At 43.2% G+C, this 12,731-nt stretch overlaps 1 protein-coding gene across 1 annotated transcript in view; it reads left to right on the forward strand.

The window, feature by feature from the left end:
* The first annotated feature begins 794 nt into the window (after window positions 1-794).
* Window positions 795-12,731, forward strand: part of Fntb (Farnesyl transferase beta subunit) — a 30,632-nt gene continuing 18,695 nt past the window's right edge. The window contains exons 1-6 of the mRNA XM_065455902.1: window positions 795-980; window positions 1,262-1,329; window positions 2,472-2,547; window positions 4,127-4,218; window positions 7,556-7,605; window positions 12,111-12,207. Coding sequence (XP_065311974.1) covers window positions 870-980; window positions 1,262-1,329; window positions 2,472-2,547; window positions 4,127-4,218; window positions 7,556-7,605; window positions 12,111-12,207 — 494 coding nt within the window. The 5' untranslated portion in view covers window positions 795-869. The remainder of the gene's footprint in view (window positions 981-1,261; window positions 1,330-2,471; window positions 2,548-4,126; window positions 4,219-7,555; window positions 7,606-12,110; window positions 12,208-12,731) is intronic.

Consider the following 12,731-nt stretch of genomic DNA (forward strand, 5'->3'; position numbering starts at 1 on the left):
TCCACAACATCTTATGGAGAGTATGCGAAACGCTTCCTTGAATATTGTTAAAATACCTTATTAGCAAGCACCACGTATAAACTCAGTGGTTAGGGCTATCCTTGGTCCTCATGTCGCAGCGCGATGTGTTGCGCTCGGCACTGGCTCTAAGTGGCGGCGAGTGAAATACGAGCGGCTATTCATGGCGTTGGAATTATAGCTGTCACTGTTTGACAGCTCCAAAGAGCTGGGGAAGCTGACATTGTCACCCAAAGACATTGATCAATGGTCCGACGCGGTCACTAATCAACTGAGCGTGTGCTCTTCACCGCTTTCGTTGTCCGCGCTGCGCCATCCTTGCGCGTCCTCCCCTCCCCCCCCACCCCCGCTTTCTGTGACGTCACGCAAAGTTCGCTCAGCAGCTCGGGCACGTTTCGGTTTCATTCTTGCATTTCTATTTCAAATTATTTTCGAATTTTCAGAACAGTTCCCACAAAAGCGTGACAGGGGGGCTCGGGAACCATAGAGTTTTCATTGGTTTGATATGGTCAAAAAATCGTCGCAGTTGCCCTCTCATCTGCGGTTGCTTATGAGTTACAAAAACAAATCTCGAAGGATATGCTTTTACAGTCTGCATACACCAAAAGCGAATGCGGAGCCAAAATGCATCATAGCCGCCCTGTTTCACGCAACACCTTTAAAAACTGAAGAAAACAGCATAAACAGGATAAACATGACCTCCCAGAATTAGTTTGTCTAGCAACTAACAGTGCTTTATCAATCCATCCACATGCGAATCCAAATCCACACTGAAGCCGAAAATGGCAGCTGACAGCGTCGATTTCGTGTTACGCTTCTGAAGCTGCCGGTAAACAAGGTAAACAGCGGCTATGGCTGAGGGCAACGATTGTACGGTTTTACCTACGCGATGCAGCAGCCCTTCTATCGACCGCCAGCGTTATAATGACGACGGTCACCCGACAGCGTCGTCTGAGGAGCAGGTATGACGTCCGTGACGGGACTTGTTTGATAGGATATAGAATCTTGTTTTGTTTTGAAAGGGTGTAGAGTCTTGTTTTGATCGGCTTTCTTTGATGCGCTCGACGACATCATTAGTCGAAACTGTTACAGCCACTTCCTCTGCGAAATTCGTAGACTTGTCAGTCTTTAGACGACGTTTGCGTATTCGAATCGCAAGCAGTATCGTTTCTCTGGTTACTGAGCCCGGGACGTGGCTGGACGATAACACATTGGTACTAACGTAGTTGTGCTACACTTTCAGAAAAAAGTGGAGAAGTCTGTTGACAGCTTCTTCAAGGCCACTCAAGCCGCGCTAAAGCTACACGAAGGGTAAGTCGTTACCACGCTTTGCTTTCCGTACTAAGAATTTAATATTGATGTTTCTTTGTTTTAGGATGTGACCGCTGTAAGAAGCCCCGCTTTATTATCTTGCCAGCGTAAACAAGAGAGAACATTCGCCGAGGCCACAGATAGACACTAAGATAGTGGGTTTTATTAAGTGATGTAACCTTACCGAATCCGTCAAGTTAATCGGGCCTTTGTGATTGAGGATTCATGATGTAAATGAAAGCGACATCCATGCCGATTTTAAGTATAATTTAGTTGCTCTTACGTAGAAGTTAGCATTAATAGATGAAGCTTATAAGGTCGTTGGCAGCATTTTATTGCTATTTCAAATTATCATTCTGGGTGATGGCTCTCTAACCTTCGAAAATGTGTTGTTACTGAGGAATGCTGGACTTGAGGGGTGGTGCTAATGTTCTAATTGGTATACTGCGTCCACCGGTCAACTTTGATTGCAGGTTCCCTCACCATGGGGCATTTGTTCACTCGGTTGTTCATTGTGTCGCTACACCTACAGCCGCAAATTGTACACTACGGTCTCCCGCAGCATTGCAGCTGCTGCCACATGCGGATCCAGAAGGACGCCCGAATGTCCTGACTCGTACCCCCTACGACCTATATTTTGTGAGCGTAGCGCCAGTGTACGGTGCTTGACAAAACTCCTAGAGTCCTTCCCAGCTGTTACTGTTGTTTTGCTCTGGAGAGACAAGAAAGGTTTATTCATTATTGAAAAGATCCCGCCAAAATATTTCTGTTCCCTTTATATCCAGCCAAAACTGGCATAGAGCTGCTACATTATTGCTGTCTCTGTACACGTAGAGAGATCAGTTGCGTCTGAGCCAACATAGAAGTAAGGTGGCATGCTCGAATGCCAACACTTGTTTAAAAAAAGAAACATGTTGTTACAATGCTGATTAGGATGCAAATAAATTTATTATGATTATTAACTTCACTACTACTTCTACTACTATTATGATAGTAATCATCTGTGAAGTCACGATCATCAATCCCATTCTAAATGTCAGAACCCCTCCATTGAGAAAGAACTGGATGCACACCCAGCTGTTGCTGTTGCTGCAAATGATCTTCAGTTTAGTTTCATTTCAATCATTCATATTTTTTTTTAGATGCCCCCGTCTCCAAAGAGAACGTCATGTCGCCTTCCTTATGAAGGGACTGAGCCATTTGCCTCAGGCGTATCAGGTAAGTGATTTATCTGCTTTTTTTGCACTGTTCTCTTTCTCCTTAGTAATGTTTTCATTACCTTCTGCTTACGAGAGTTTTTCATCATTCGGTTCTCTGGCATTGTTCTCACAACTTGACTGCATTAGTGAGCTCAAGGCAAGCTGCTGGGCATGTAGGGGAAGGAAGAAAGAAATGCCACCCGTATGGGAAAGTAAGGGGGCATTCCTGGAATATAAAAAAAAAATAAAAACGGGCAGAACCCATGTCACAACCAATGTCGACACTCATGCGATTAGCGTGGAATCAGTATAGAGGCGTACGGTATTGCCACCAGTGAAATGCGTCATGTGTGAGGTGTGTGTGCAGCCAGGCTTCTCTCTTGCACAGCCCTGCGGATGCACATGGTGCATGTCTGAATGTTCATTCAGACAAGATTGTTTGAGTATATATTTCATATAGCTTCGATTCTGCCCAGAACCAGAGAAATGTTAAAGGTTTTTCTTTTTTTTTTTTGGTCATTGAAGAGTTGAACATACCCAGTGACTCCAGTAAGTGTCAAGGAAGTATTTTGAAGTGCAGCGTACATCTAGTGGAACACACCCAGTTACCCAAGTTGGGATGAAAGATGTCCATTGTAAAGCAACACATACCCATTGTCACATACTCGGTGACCAAAGTTGGGCCAGCAGTTGGTCTCGAACACAGTTCCCCCAGCACAGCATTCCCTCGACCCACTCAACCATTGACTACCCGGTGAACCGAATTGGCAGGAAAACAATTAGAGACATAGAAACAAACATTCAGGGAAGTGCATGAAGTGTCCTAAGAATGCTAATTGGATTGAAATTAAATTCTGAGGTTTTACGTGCCAGAACCACGATCTGCCATGCCAATCTGTCAACCTGGATTGAACCGATGACCTCGAACTGAGCAGCGCAACACCATAGTCACTAAGCTACAGCGATAGGTTTGCAACACGCTTGAGCTTTCTTGGCTATTGTGTTGCCAAAAGTGGGTGGTGTAGCTTTTCATTGATAATGCATGGCGTTCTTATATGAGAGATTGCAGCACACATATGTAGTTATCAAAACAGCAACTAGTGCAGCCTCCATGCTTGCACAGAATGCACTAATTCAAAGTGACTGACATAGTTGAAACTTAAATTTAAATTGAATTGACTTTCATTCCTTTCAAGGAATTCTCATTGTGAACGTCGTTTCAGGATAGAAATGGCATGTCCTGACCTCAGTGGCTCACTGGTAATGGCGTTCTACTGCTGAAATGTGAGGCCGCAATCACTGCCAAGCAATCACCAGTAAACATTAGGTGTACGTCAAACGATCCCACATAGTCAAAATTAATCGGAACCTATACACTTTAGTATCCCTCAAAACCCCTGTGTTGCCTTGAGGTGCGAGACCGTGTCGATGAATTGGCATGGCATGAGCTCAGGCACATTGCTGCTATCACAATGCACTGTACTCTGATATCCCTCACTTGCATGAGACCTTGGTGCTGTGTGACGTCTGTTGTTGCTCTGCAAATCATTAGGTGCTGGCATGTAAGAATTGACAAGAAAGCCCATTTTTTTTCCCAGGACCTTGATGCCAGCCGGCCCTGGTTATGCTACTGGATCCTGCACAGCTTAGAACTCCTAGAGGTCTCCCTATACTCAGAAATGAAGTCCAGGTAATTGTTCTTCCTTTTTTGTGTGGTTTGTCCTCTCATGGTGGAAGTCCTATGTGCAAGTGCTTAGAATGGCCACGCCACAAGGAGCAGATGGTGCGCAGTGTCTGTCAGGGGGCCAAGGTGCTTGTTAATGAAGTGCCCTATGCAAGCACACAGCTAGCAGTACATTAGTCGCATCAGTCCTTAACTGTATTGTTCTAATGACATTTGTTCTCTTAATGGAACCTTTACTAGGCCCCCTTGGAAAATTTCATTATACATTAGAAGCTCTAAAGCGCCACACAAAGAGCATTTTACCGCAATAATTTTTCTTACCGCAATAATTTTTCAAATTGGTTCATTATTAGAGGAGATGTGAGAAATCGAAGTGTTGCGTTGCCATGCTGCCAGAAGGGGAGCTTCACTACCGACATTGACACTCTCCTCCTCTGCCTCGACTAGCTTTTGCAAGTAAGGTACCTTCCCCACCTTCTCCCATACTGGGGCTAAGGGATTGAATCACATTTGTGTCACGAGCCCCGCCTCCTTTTTTTTTCTTTTCTTCCTTTTATTGCAGCGCGGTGTGCATCTGCATTGGATAATTTGCTGAATTTAAGTGCCATAATCAGTAAAGTAGCAGGCCTCATGAATGCCTCATGCAGAGATGTTTATGGCCAGTGAAATATTAAAATACATGCAAAATGAGAGTTACACTCAACCCAAATTTGAACGGCTCTAGATGCTGCATTTCACTCTCCCGTAACATCATACAGTGGTGCCAGTGTCGGCATGCTGTGCTTGACAAGCCTGCTCAGCTTGTTCGTGGCCTTCCCATGGCCTCCGCGATTGGGCGGCGCGTGATCCTTTCTCCAAGGCTACGGCATCACTGCTATGTTTACAACAGCTTCCGCGTGCTGGCTGTGTTCACACCATGTGCTCAGCATGTTGATACGTCGTTCCCATGGTTGCTCATGGCTGTGTGGTTACTAGGTGATGCTTAAGATGGTTGTAAGGGATAATGTCATAGTTTTGTGCATGACTGCTTGCACCTCATCGTCGTCGCTGTGCACGTCTTCTTCACCGGTTTCGGGCTGCACGCGTGGACAGTGGCGGACTTCTCTGAAAAGAGGCGCTCAGGCGGAGAAATTGCCTTCATGCTTTGCAAGCCTAGATTTGCCTGCAGCCTACAACATCCTCCTCCTCCTCGGGTGAGCATCAGGCAGCCGTCCTGATAAAGTAGAGATCAAGCTAGCGTCATGCTAGCCTGATGATGAGGTGCAAGCAGTCATGTCAGTCATGAATGATGGCCTACAACAGGCACGACAGTTGTGCTCTTCGACTGTTCAGTCTTCGCTTTGCTGCATAAAATCAGCCAAAATCACTTACGCTGTAAAAATTAGCAGCGTCAACTTTCTTGTTATCTGGAAACAACTATGAGCTCCTGAAACAGAGCACTTCAAGTCTGTCATTGCGAACAATCCCAGGGCTCTATTCTATAGAAATCTGATTTGCATAATTACTTGTCTGATTACTACATCGAATCATTTTGAAATGTTTACTGCTGTAGTAAAAGTAATCCAGAGGAAATTATTTAGTTCTCAGCTTCCTTAATTTTAGGGAACTTTGAGTGCATTTAGTAAAAAGCCCAGTATATTATACATACATATAGACATATATATACAATAAGATATTATGAAATACCAATGCTGTTATAAATAATGATTTGCATAATGATATTTGATAAAGAAACATGAGCCACGAGAAGCCTTCATGTTTAGTGAAGGACATTATTCTAATAAGTTTGTTATTCTTGCTTTTGGGCAGTAAACCCCATAATGTAATTTAGAATCTGGGTGCATTATTTCTTATTACTGTATAGCTGCAAACTCTCCTGAATTACTATCTGTCATGTTTATTAATTCAAGCTCATTCTACAGTCTTACTTGTTTTTTGTTTTTTTGGTTTAAAAAATGATCGCTTCTTTTAGTGAAAAGTTTCATCATTTTGTGGCCATACCCTTGGGAGTCTTCTTATTATGAAAGGACACCAGAGGGGTGTAGCTGCTTGGAGCAAGTTTATTCAGACAAGTTCCTGAGTCAGGCAAACTTTGTAAAGGCCAGAAAGAGAGGAAAACTTACTAACCGAAATGCAGAGAGGTTGGCCTGATGCAGTAGTCCTGCTACTCTAATAACATGCTATGCTGCTCGGCAACAGCAAGGTCACTGTGCTCTAAAAAGCTCTCTTGCTTTGCAGTTAGTGCTGTTCCAAGTTTGCTGCTGCTTATGTGCTGCAACTAAAAGTACCGCATCTTAATTAAATGCATATGTACTTCACAAAAGGTGTGCTTGGAATATGAAACGTCTTTTCTGTTTCTTTCCATACAAATATAGCACCCCCTTTGCAACAATCCGCCATGTTTAACACTTGGGTGAACCAGTGATTCTCAAGTATTCAGCAGTCACGATGTTCCTGACTTCCTTAGAGGTTTGTAGATCTAGAGACTGCGCCGAGCATGTCTGTTCCTTCTGAAAGCATACAGTGAAAAGCAGATGTTTCCATGGAGCCACAAATATAAAAGGTGTGTTATATTTGTGTCTGCGGGGATTATGTCTTGGTACTTTCTGTGACACTGACACTCGTAGCTTACAACTCACAATGAAGACGTTGTGTGTCACAAATCAAGGAGCTGACTTGTTCACAGCATTTAAAATCTGGCTCAGCAACAATCACGTCTTGTGATTTATGTGACTTGGGTTTATGTCAAAAGTGCAGCTTCATACGAATAGATTGTTACAAATGCCCTGGCAGACTTTCTGTTCGTAATTTTAATAGATGGTGCTTGTCACTGTGCACCTTAAGCCCAGTCCCAGCGTGTTCCTTTGAACTTCTTCCAACGACTCTTAGGGGCCGCCAAGTCGCCACTTAAGAATCAGCCAAGGTACCATTAGCTGGAGCATAAAAATGTGCAAGTGTGAGTCGTGGCATAATGCCAATCAACACTTGACAGTGGCACTTAACAACAAGTTTTATTCGAGGTTTTTGGCTGCGTATGTGTCGATCATTCATTGGTATACCCCCAAAGACATGTCTTAGGGCTCTGACATGCTAATAGGGGTGGGTCATGGACCAGTTGAAGTGTTAGATCACCCATGACTTGCTGACTGACAGCACAAAGCAGTGTTCCGTTTTGTTCATTAGAAATTTGCACAGCTGGCTTCTGGGAAAGGCTGCACTTATCCACACGGGGCAATGAACTGTGTGTAACATTACTGGTGTTCTCAAACTACAGTTCTGGTCAAGTAAGATTTAGTTTAATTCCATCTGTCTTGACATTTGCCATGCTGTGACACCATTTCAGCATCGCTGGCTTTTTGGGAAAGTGTCAGCACCCTGAAGGAGGCTTCAGCGGTAAGTTTTAGTTTATTTATCTCCAATGAATATCTTCCCTCATTTAAGATATGATGCAAGTTACTGTGTACAGTCCTCATGTAAGTGCAGGCTTTACCACAGACCCTGTTGAAATGTATATTGTGAAGCGTCAAAATTTTCTCATTAGAACTTGAAATAGATATAAATTGCATTTGCTCAATATAAAGCAAAATAAAATGCTTGTGAGTGCTGGGAACGAATAAGGCCCCACTTTCTTTATCTCATGAAAATTGTGAGCAGTTGGAAAATCACATAAAATAGAAGCATTAGGCTTGCAACTTTATAACTCCACAATAGAAACAAAGATCAGTAGACTCTTTCCAAGAACAACAGGCTAGCTTCCTTACACAGTGTCTTGTCGAAGATATGCCACTCTACACATGTTTACACGAGGGTGTCAAACCAAAATCGAATCGAAAACCGCATCTGAACCAAAATTTTAGCAGGAAGTGAACCCAACCCGATTTTCTTAAAACATGCCTGAACGAAACTTCAACCAAAAAAAAAATAATAAGTTACTGCTTTGGCGCAAAATGGTTCAAGCATATAGGGTGCTCGTTAGACAATCGATTCTTCGAAATATTTACTTCTTCAGTTGGCACACCCCGCTAACAGATTGTTACGACTCATGCATTGTGTGTGAGAAGGGGGATAGACCTAGGAAGAGACTCTTGTACTTCTGAGCTCGGCCATGCCACTTCTGAGCTCGGCCGAAACTTTGTTTCGAGCGCACTGCGGAATCACCGTTTCTGTTGAAACTCCCAATTACGCCATTATAGGTCAGCTTGTTACTATTACTATATAAACTGTAAAATGCGCTTGCCAGGATACACAGAGAGAAAGAATTATGGTTTTCTCGGGAAGTGAAAATAGAAGAACCAACAAGTTCATCAGTACGGCTTCTTGTAACAATAGCACTGCATTCGCTAATATAAATGCCATCATCATCTCTGTGCTCGTCAACAACGGCTCTTATCAGCGTGGCAAATGTGCTTTTTGTTGCTTGCCATGGTTCAGCATACGTTTGGCGCCTCCGAGCAGATTGCAATGCTCGTTGATATTTCAAATCTTTCCCAGTGCACAATGTGCATGATTTGGACATTTTTGGCCACACTTAGTCAATGCAAAACTTTGGGCCACGTGCAGTTGTGTAAGAACGTTGTGGTATTCAGCACGAACTGTTCTTGTTTATCGTTCAGGAACACCAATGTCCTCACCTGCTTTTATGTTTTAAAGAAGCTGGAAACTGGCCGAGAAGTCAGTCTCTAGCTTCTTTCTTTGATACAAACTGGATGTTAATTACAAACTAGGAGTGTTAATTCATGTGGTACAATATGAATGTGCATTGTCTTTGACAAAGAAAAACATACACAAAGTGTACGAAGAAATAAAATGGATCCAGCACAGAACCACGCGGCCGCTGTTCACATTGTCGGTAGCTCAACGCCAAGTCTTCACTGCATCCTCAAGGCCAATTCTTATAGTTTCATTTAAGCACTGTAAGAAACAACTACAGTTCTTGCAGTCTACAGAGAAAAAAGACGGCTGCAAACGGACACTTGGCTGAATGATTCTTATTTAGGAGGACCGCAGTTGTTGCGCAGACATTCGAGCTTCTGAACAAATGTACCCAGAAGGTGTGTTATGCACAATAGTTACCGACCGTCAATTAGGCAAGTATTATCTTAGGCAGCCTGTGGATTCCATGTCACGATTTAGACAAAGCACTTTATTTTTTTATCAGTGTCAGCATGTTTGGATTCCTTAAAAATGATGCACGGGGCTGTGGTATTGCCTTCAGCCTTTTCAACAAGTTCTACAAGTGCACCTGGGACATCTCCTTCCTCTTTTTCATTACTTTCATTGTCATCATGCATCAGATGTGATCGTATGGTGCACGATCGCATCTGGTGTACATGTATCAAATAATGTGAACAAGCCTTTGTTGCCGTACAGACACCACGAAACCTTTCATTTCACTTTTCTTCTTTTTTAGAAATCGCGAGTATTCCATATTCAACACAATACTCGACATTCGTCCTTTTTACTTTCTCCCCGAGTATTTGTATTCGATTCAATCAGAAAATTCCACTATTCAAATGCCCATATTGATTTATACTTCAGCCATGAGCCAGAGAGCCCCCATTCCTCCCACCTCTAACACCATGCAGACAAGTCAGTAGCAATGTGTAATCTGTTACCATCATAGGACAAGATTAGACGCATTAGAAAGCTTGCTGAGAATATGCAAGTCCCAATTCTACAGCAAAACCTGATGACCCCAGCTAAGCCATTGCCGCCATGGCAGTGGAAGCCCATAGAATGCGATATATCATTCGTAGAGGTGACGAAACACGCTCCAGAAGCACATATTCGAATGCATTTCTTGGAACTTCAATCTAAATAGTCGTGCATAGAATTTTACACTGACGCTTCTAAGTCGCATGCCGGCATGTTTTATGCTGCAATCGGACCATCCTTCTCCCAGTCCGGCGGACTGCATCCGGAAACAAGCATATTCACTGCGGAAGCGTATGCAATTCTATGTGCTGTTAAACAAATCACGAAAGCAAAGTTGCACAAAGCCATTATATACACGGACTCTCTAAGCGTTGTAAAAGCCCTAATGTTCCTCCGCAATCATCGAAACCCTGTACTTACCGAGCTTTATTCTGTCATTTGCACATCTTACATGTCTCAGCAGCAAATCATAATATGTTGGGTACCTGGACATAGGGGCATTGAGAGTAATATGCTGGCTGACCAAATAGCCACATCAATTGCCTCACAAGATATCCATCCTACCACTGCACTACCTGCCTTAGATCTAAAGCCTTTCATCCGAAAGAAACTCGGAAGCCACTGGCAGCGCTTATGGGATGCTGAAACAAATAATAAGCTTCACTTGATTAAGCCAAAACTGGGTTATTGGTCCCCCGCATCAAAAACACGACGAACAGAAGTCCTATTCTGTCGTCTCAGAATAGGACACACATATGCCACACACAGTTTTCTGCTAACTGGAAATGAACCACCATCCTGCGGTAGATGTGGTGAAAGGCTCACCGTCCTCCACACTCTCCTGGAGTGTCGCGAAGCCGAAACAGAGAGAAAGAAACATTTTCCGCTATCATACCGGCAGTACATCCCCCTTCATCCTGTAATGTTTCTTGGTAACGAACCGTTGTTTGACACCAGAGCAGTCCTAAATTTCCTAAACGATGTTGCCTTACATGTTGTTAGCCCTACGAATTTGTAGCACATCCTCTCTCCAGAGGATCCTGCTGCAATAAAATATTTTTGTATAGCACATGCCTTCAGGCCCTTCTGTTCCAAGGGCTCTTTTAGGCAGTAGTGCTTCTTGCAAACGTTTACCTTCATGTATTTTTAAATATCATCATTCTATCACAATGTATCTTTTGTGTGCTTAGTAGTACTCACTAGTCATTGCTATAACTTTATTACGTATAGCGTTTATGCGCTTGATTTTACATCATTCTTCTACGATGGATTTTAATGTTCATAGTATTCGTCATTATTCATCGCCATAATTTTATAGCATGTAGATTTTACGCACTTTACAGCGACTATTTTTAGGCCACTTTACAGCCAAGTCACATCTTCCGCAATTCATCGTCAACATTACCACATGTCATGGCGCTCTTTGGCCAAACCTGGCCCTTGCGCCACAAAACACCACACATCATCATCATCAGGACAAGATAGTTTGCTGTGCCGCACTGGTTCCCAAACCGTTATAAAATTTTATTTCTCCAAACCGGAACCTAACAGAATTGAAGTCTGAGTTGGTTGAAGCCAAATCCGAACCGAACCCCAATACTTTTTTCACCTTGACAAAAAGGATAGAAAGTTGGGCGAGTTGGTACGGTGACATGATCTTGGAATGTAGCGCGAAGTGACACGGACACAGAAAGGAGCAGACAGGACGAGCGCTAGACAGGTAGGTAGGACGAGACAGGTAGCGCTCGTCCTGTCTGCTCCTTTCTGTGTCCGTGTCACTTCGCGCTACAATCCAAGATCATGTCACCTTGACACCCTGGTTTATACAGTGGTGTATGTGTACTCCACCAGAGTGATTCACTTCGTGCAATATGTTTGTAGTGTAACTGCTTGTACACTACATCTTGTCTTTACGTGCAGTGTACGAATATTGTTTTAACACACTTAAGCTGCTCTCTAAATGATGAGCTCTGCCATCATATTCCGGTAATCTGGATGTGCAAGAAAGACAACTTTACGCCTTTGAAAGGGGTTGGTTCAGTCACTTGCAGCTCTAGTGTGCCTAAAAAGACAGAATCAACGTATGTTATTATCCTTCTGTGCTGTACTGATACTTTCTCATCTGATATTAAAAAGCAATGGAAGTTGTAGAGGTTACACTTTCAATAGTGATTACCTAAGGAGAAAAAAAAAACACTACCATCTATCCTTACCGACAAAGCCTTGTCATCTTCTCTGCTCAGGGGGTCCTGGTCAGCAAGCCCACCTTGCACCAACATATGCTGCGGTGAATGCGCTCAGCATACTGGGCACTAAAGAGGCTTACAAGGTCATTAATAGGTAAGAATCAGATTTTTTGTTTCGCGGTACTGACCACCTTGGCTACTTCAGAAAGAGATACTTTACACAAGAGTCAAGGGAAGTCAGCTTGCAGTATGTCACTCGGACGTGCAACTCTGCATTAGAGAACGGCCCAGTGTCCAGTGTCTTAAGATGCCTTACAAGGAGTGCTGACGTGGCATTTGTGAGGTCTTTTTTCTTCCTGGTAAATGAAGGTACAAGCCCTCTAAACCCTGGAAAAAATACTGGGCAGTGCTGGATCACCTTAAATAATTTGGTGTAATGGTTGTACCTGTGAAGCAATTTCAGTTTTGGTACCCAAGACCATAGATCATGACACTGTGATACTCCGGCTCACTCTGTTTCTGTGTTCATCCAAACTTGACTGCAGCCATAAGAAATGAGCTCACCACTCTCATTTATCATTATGAGCAACATAATCAAACATAGCTTTATTGCTACACGATTTCAGTAAATGTTTGTTCTGAGTCATAATCTCGACAATGCGATGCCCAGAATTTTGG

This window comes from Dermacentor albipictus, chromosome 7, assembly GCF_038994185.2.
Source record: "Dermacentor albipictus isolate Rhodes 1998 colony chromosome 7, USDA_Dalb.pri_finalv2, whole genome shotgun sequence".
Lineage (NCBI taxonomy): Eukaryota > Metazoa > Arthropoda > Arachnida > Ixodida > Ixodidae > Dermacentor > Dermacentor albipictus.